This window comes from Mus pahari, chromosome 3 (genome assembly GCF_900095145.1).
Source record: "Mus pahari chromosome 3, PAHARI_EIJ_v1.1, whole genome shotgun sequence".
In the NCBI taxonomy this organism is placed as follows: Eukaryota; Metazoa; Chordata; class Mammalia; order Rodentia; family Muridae; genus Mus; species Mus pahari.
In genome coordinates, this window is record NC_034592.1 from 112,476,236 (window position 1) to 112,483,373 (window position 7,138).

Sequence of the window (7,138 nt, forward strand, 5' to 3'; positions counted from 1 at the left end):
CCAGTCAGAATGGCTAAGATTAAAAATTCAGGTGACAGCAGATGCTGGCGAGGTTGTGGAGAAAGAGGAACACTCCTCCATTGCTGGTGGAATTGCAAGCTTGTACAACCACTCTGGAAATCAGTCTGGCGGTTCCTCAGAAAATTGGAGAAATGTCTATTTAGACTCTGCCCATTTCAAAACTGAGTCATTTGTCTTTAATTGTTTGAACTGTAAGAGTCATACACATATCCTGGGCACTAGATCCTCAGAAGATATGTGACTTGCAAATGTTTTCTTGACATTTTTCATATCTTGATTTTGCATCAGCCTGACCTGACTAAAGTATTACAAGTGGTAGAACTGGTCATTCAGTTTAAAGCCTTCCAGTGAGAGAGAAAAGCTGTACTATACTTAGAATAGGACAGTAGACGGAGGGCAGGGGTGGGGGAGGGAGGGGACTTTAGAGAGAAATTCAACTCCTTCACCTAGAAGGCAAAGTGAGCTATCCAGGCAAGGCAGGGAGGGCGTCAGACCTCGGTTAAGGTTAGAACGTCAGTTTCTGACTCCTAATCCTTTTTAAACCACCTCAGGACTGTCGGATCATGTTGAAAAGAAATTAAAGCAAGCAGGAATAATTGCTTTAGGGTACATTTACTTTCCCTCACTCTGGACATCTGCAGGAAGAGAATTCACAAAGGGTATAAGGAGGGCTTGGCTCAAGAGAGATTTATTCAAGGTTGACAAGAGAAGGCTCTGTGCTAGAGGATGATTTTGAGGACTCTCAGTAGAAAAGATGTAAGCAAAAAACAGCAATGATACAATGGTACAGGGGCCATTATAGGGCTGGGAAAAATATTAATGTCTATTTCATTGATGGCTTAAAACTCCAGATTAATTTCTCAAAAGCCGGTATATTCTTTAAGTGGCCCATGTACTCAACATAATTTATTACTAGAATGAGATAGGACTTGACTCTTTCTGGTTGTATAACTAGGCCAAGGACTTAATCTCTTTGAATCCCACTTCTCATATATAAATGGGCACAACAGTAATAATAACGGTAATGCTTATTTTTTCTAGGAGGAGTATCCTAGGTCTTTGGGTCTCACCAGATAGTTCCTCCCCAACCCCCGATAGTTTTGATTTAGGCTTCTTGGTCCAGCATTTTATTTTATTCTTAAAGCATTCTGGTTTGAATGTTAAATCATAGAATATAGGGCTGTTTACTTACATATTTAGAAGATGGTGGTTTGGGGCAGATATTCTTGGCTTTTAGATAAGGCCTATGAAAGATAAAAATAAAATCAATCCTTGGTATAGAAGAATCAGGAAATCCTGGAAAGAATAGTGTTAAAACATTAGGATTAGGATTTTAAACCAACAGACTTTTTATATAGGGCAAAAAAGAAAATAAAAATTCTTATTTAATAAGAAATATCCTTACTGTTCCTCCCTCAGCCCTATGGTCCCCTCCCCATGAGCGCAGCCGCTCTGACCAATTCCTTTTGTGACTTTTTTGGGGGTCTACCCTAGGCACAACTGTAGCATTCCAATCTAAATGAAATGTATATGGCCTCTTCATAGCGGCAGCCTTATTTAAGCGTCAGCTCCTGAATACTGAGGGCCAGGCATGAGCGAGAAGACAGCAGACTGCTTTGTTAAGAAGCTTCCTTCTTTGCTGTGTGTACCTTCAGTGTTTTTCAGACGTGGAGGGGGCTGCATATAAACAACTCTCTAGATCATGGGTATCACACTTAGAATTTTAACCATTTGATAAAGAAATAGAAATAAAATAAAAGTATTTAATTTAAATATTTATATAATAACAATATAAATACTTTAAATATTAAAAATTAAATATAGATATAAATGAAAAATAAAACTGCATTCATACTGAACATGTAGATTTTCTTCCTTATTCTCTAAACCAGACTATTTCCATGGCATTTACATTGTACTGAGAATCATAAGTAGCTTAGAGATGATTTCAAGTTTGTAAAAGGATATGCATATGCTGACAGAAGCCTGATGTAGCTGTTTCCTGAGAGGTTCTGCCAAAGCCTGACATATACAGAGGTAGATGCTCGCAGCCAACCATTGAACTGATCATGGGGTCCCCAATGGAGGACTTAGAAAAAGGACTGAAGGAGTTGAGGGGGTTTACAACACCATAGGAAGAACAACAATATCAACCAACCAGAGCTCAAAGGGTCTAAACCACCAACCAAGGAGTACACATGGAGGGACACATGGTTCCAGCCATATATGTAGCAGAGGATGAACTTGTCGGGCATCAACGGGAGGAGAGGACCTTGGTCCCATGAAGGCTTGATGTCCCAGTGTAGGGGAATGAGAAGGCAGGGAGGCAGGAGTGGGTGGGTGGCACACCCTCATAGAAGCAGGAGGAGGAGAGATGGGATAGGGAGTTTCTGGAGGAGGGGGGGGGGCGGGAATCAGGAAAGGNGATAATATTTGAAATGTAAATAAATAAAATATCCAGTAACAATAATAAAAAGGATATGCATAGGTTACATGTAAACACTATTGTATTTCATGGAACATCTGGGGATTCTGGTACCTATGAGGATGCAATCTGAAATTGAAATCTAGCTACTGAAACAAAAGGAAAGATAGAAGAGGGCTCAGTTTAGAAGGATTCCATCTCCATGGACCAGAACCCAGGACTGACAGAGACTTGGAAGAGATAAGGCATGAGAGGACAGGCACGTCTCTAGCTTAGTAAGTCCTTTATCTTTATGCATTAGGAGTGACTGACAGGCTTGGGGAATGTAGGTCAGTGGCAGAGTGCTTGTTGTCTAGCATGTGACAGGTCCTGAGTTCCAGTCACAGGACGGGGGAGGGGAGGAAGAGAGGAAGGAAGAAGAGGAGTGAGAAGGAGACACAGAGGGAGGAAAGAGAGAGAGAGACATTATAGGTACTAAATGAACCTTTGTTGAGAAAACAATTTTGGTAAATTTAATCCAAGAAGTAGAGGTGAGGAAAAACCCAAGGTAAAATGACCTGGGCTAGGAAGATCTCCAGCATCCACAGTAAATCAGGCTCGGTGAGTATCCCTCCAACCCTAGGCGCTAGGGGACAGGGATGAGTGGATCACGGGAGAGTGAGTGCTGGCTAGCCTGCTTAACCTAAGTGAGCTTTGGGTTCAGTGAGCAATCCAGTCTTATGGGAATAAGGTGGAGAGCGTTACAGCAAGGCACCCAACATCCCCCTCTGGCACACACACACCAACTGAGCCGCTCAAGTGGGAGGCAAATACACCCATGCTAAGCAAGAGAGAGAAATAACAGGACAAGATGGTACAATGCTGAAAGCAAAGGGTAAAGTGGTTCTGTTCTGTCCACCTCAAAGATAGCCAAGAGAACACCAAAGGACAAGTTGGGAGTGCGCTGATGTGCCACTATTGCGGACTGACCATAACCAGCTCTCCTGTCTTGGTAAGCATACACCACAGAAATGCCCTCCAGCTCCTTGATCAAAAACTGCTCTGCTGGGAACCAACTTTCCCAGGAGAAAGGAACCAGAAGAGCTTCCAGAGACGTGGGTAACAGTGTAGTGTAGAGCCTTCCTTCCTTTGGAGACTGTTAGGAAAAAAAAGAAAGCTTAAATCTCTGCCAACAGACAGCACTGCCTAGGGGTTGCTGGTTTTTTGTTTTTGTTTTTTTTTAATTATTATCATGTCTGGATTGAAACGCTCCTTTTGTTATTACAGGATCACCATGATGTAAGTCAAACAGACTGGAAACAGAAGGGCTGGTCCATTCATTGCTATTAGCAACCAGGGCAACAAAGCCAGCATAACTATGGGAAGGTAAACTCACTTGGTGTTGGGGTCCTTTAGCTTTCCCTTGGCTGCCAGGTACTCCTGGAGCTTCTGCCACCGTTCTTCTGTAAAACAGGGACACGAACAAACACCGGAAACGTTACAGAAAACCTTTTATATCTTTAAATATGATACTTCCCTGGAACTATTTTGGCTTCGATAAACTCACCAGTCCTGTTAATGCTTGCTTTCAACACCAACGGTATCGGCTTGGTGGCAAGCTCTTTACTAAGCTGTTTACACTAACCATCAATCCTAGGAGGTATTTGGCTGTTTGAAACTCAGGTGAAGTGACAGGCTTAAATTCGCCCACTAGTGTGCAGCAAAGCCAGGATTAGGAATCAAGAATTTTTTTTTAACCCTTGAGTTACAAATTGTGTGCCTAGGACTGTGCGCAGAACGACAGGCCCATAAGTGAGGACAGAGTGTGCGTCTCGAAGGTGACACGGGAGTAGGAGCATACTGGAGAGGTAGAAAGGGCTCCAGGTCCCCAGGTTCACAGCATCCTTAAGCCTCAGCCCACAGTGTATCAATCAACCCTCCAGACAGCGCACATTTTATCAGTGAACCTACAGAGACTCGAACTGGGGCCGAACCGGCCACCTGACTGCTGTCAAAGTTCTGGCCATGCAGGGGTGTCCCCCTGCGGCGACGGAGCGCGCCGCTCCTCGCTGTGACCCCGGTCCAGCGTCCTTAACCTATCTGAGCTCGGGGGAGACTGAAGCAGGCTGGGGAGGCCTGGCAGCTACTGGAGGCTGCGGATCACACTTACCCGCGGCTGCGCTGGCAGCGGGGCCGGGCCCCACCATGACTCTACCGCGACAGTTTCTTTCTTCAAAGGGCGCGCCTTGTTCTGGGACCAGAACCGGGCGCCCGTCTGGACGCTCCTATTGGCTTCCGCGACTTTGAAATTCGCCAATAGAAAGGCAGAGAGGGCGGGACAACAGGAAAGGGCCACTTGGCGATTCCCACTGGGGACCTCCCCCGAGGCTCTGCGATTGGAGAGTTTCTAAGAAGGCCCGCCCTGTGGTTGGGTCACTTCCGCAGCGGTGCCTCTGAGGTGGGAGCTGGGGGGTGAGGCCGGAGCTGACCACTGGCCGGCCGAGGAGCGGCTCTTATTGTAGCCAAATTTGGGTTATGGACGGTTGTGACAGTGAAACAAACGGGGCGAAACAAGCCGGAGCCTCAGTCTCTGTGCTATCAGTTAGGCTGGCATTGGCTGCAAATAATAGTATGCCAAATGGACATGGTCCATATCAGTTATTGTTCTCATTCTCGTAACCGAATACCTGACAGAAACAACTTTAAAAGACGTAACTCCGTGTAGTCCCTGAGCAGCTCGCGGGAGTTGTCAAAATGGCGCCATCTGTCAAAAGCGTCTCAAGGGAAAGGGCATCCTAAGACACAGGAGCCCAGGAGCCACACAGCTCTGAGGTGGGACAGTGTCCCCTTGGAAAGGCATCCTGAGACTCGGAAACCCAGAAACCACACAGCTCTGAGGGGAGAAGGTATTCCTGTGGAAGGACACCCGGAGACATCAGAACCCAGAAACTGCACAGCTTTGAGAGGAAGCCTCGTCAGCTGAGGCGGTGCAGTTCCCAGGGGAGGGTATCCCCAGCTCAGCTCAGAAGCTCTGGAGCCTCTGCCCCGCTCTACTTCTTTGCTTCCTCCCTTCCTCTATCAGTTGCTTCTTGGCTTCTTCCCAGGAGAAAGCCATATGAGGCAGCAAATCTCATAAAAGATACTTATTGGAGAAGGATGTTATGGTGGGAAGAGAAAGGGGCTAGGGTGAGAAGAGTTTTAAAAAAGAACAACGATTTCCTAATAGTGAGAAAATTTAAAGAACAACGTTATATAAATTTAAGAATGGAAATAAAACATGGAAACATAATAGTTTATTTAAATAGAAAAACATCAACAAGGTAAAGTTAAAGTGCTAACAAAAGCCTGCTAGAAAGTTAAAAAATCATGAAGAAAAGAGAAGGAAAAGGTTGTCACTGGCATACTTAAACATCAGGTGAGTGAAGGAGAATAAAAAAAAAAATCACAAAAAGTTTATTTATTTATTTTTTTAATATGATAAAAAGGGATGAAATGGCTGGGGTTAAGAGCATGCACTCTCTCGCAGGCCACCAGAGTTGGTTCCCAGCACCCATATTAGATAACACAACTGCCTGTAACTCCAGCTCCATAGGGTCTGACATCCCGACACCCACTTGTGTGACAAAACTTTCCCTGGGGAGATGTAACACATGGCTACTTACTGCAGACAGAGATTCCACGGCAGACCAAAGCGTGGATACCACCAAAGTTCAACACGTCTTACCGGGGCTACGTACAAGAATTCAGGTGAGGGGTTGCTGCACATTTCAGCTGTTCACTTTTTATTTCTGTGAATTTCCAACCCCTTTCTAAAGTAGAGTCTATTAATCCTTGTTCTGACTTTCTTTTTCATTAGGTCACAGGGAAGCAGCTTCTGGGCTGCCGTATTGTCTCTCAAACCACGACTGTATGAACATCTACATCCGCAGACACATGTACTGAATATTGATTGTATCCTTTAACTGAGCCTGGGAATATTATAATTTTCAGTGCTATCTATCTGTGAATACTGGCAGCTAGCAAAACAAAACAAAACAAAAACAAAAACCAAAAAACCAAAAAACAAAAACAAAAACAAAGAAAAGCTATGGAACCTGTATTTTTTTAAAAACGCATTTTTTTTGGAAAACAACAAAATGTAACAAAATATAATAAGATAAAGCAGAAACCGTCATATATAAGGTGGACAAGCCATGCCAACAGAAAAATGAAAGAGCTCTAAGAGAAGGCAGAAGAATTAGAGGCTTACTCATTTCCATTCAGGAGTCCCATGAGAGCATAAACTGAAAGCTAGAGTGTGTGTACAGAAACCTGTGCAGACCTGTGTATGCCCCGCCACTGCTGCTCCAGGCTCTGTGAATGCATATGGGCTTTGCTCAGTTGTTTTAGAAGGCCTCGTTCTCCTGGTGTCCCCCCACATCCCTCTGTCTCCCTGACTCCTGTCTCCACTTCCGCAGGCTTCCCTGACCTCTGAGGGGAGGGATTTGATGGTGACATCTCCTTTAGAGCTGTGTGGGATCCTGGTTTGGTAAAGTGATGCTAACTTTAGTGAATTAAGTGAGTGCTGACCAATTGTCCCTGACTTCTAGGCAGTGAAGTAATAAAGACAACAAATAACAAAAAACCCTTCACTGCATCACGGCAAAACATAACAACAACAAAACCCAAACTATCCCATTGCAAAACCCAAACAAAAAAGAACAAATAAATACA

General features: G+C 44.4%; 1 protein-coding gene across 1 annotated transcript in view; it reads right to left on the reverse strand.

Annotated features, from left to right (window-relative positions):
• Ckap2l (cytoskeleton associated protein 2 like) overlaps positions 1–4,677 on the reverse strand; it is a 27,528-nt gene extending 22,851 nt beyond the window's left edge. Inside the window, exons 1-3 of the mRNA XM_021193782.2 lie at positions 4,596–4,677; positions 3,822–3,888; positions 1,214–1,265 (exon numbers count right to left, since the gene is read on the reverse strand). Of these exons, the coding sequence (XP_021049441.1) occupies positions 1,214–1,265; positions 3,822–3,888; positions 4,596–4,632 (156 nt within the window). The 5' untranslated portion in view covers positions 4,633–4,677. The remainder of the gene's footprint in view (positions 1–1,213; positions 1,266–3,821; positions 3,889–4,595) is intronic.
• Positions 4,678–7,138: the final 2,461 nt, after the last annotated feature.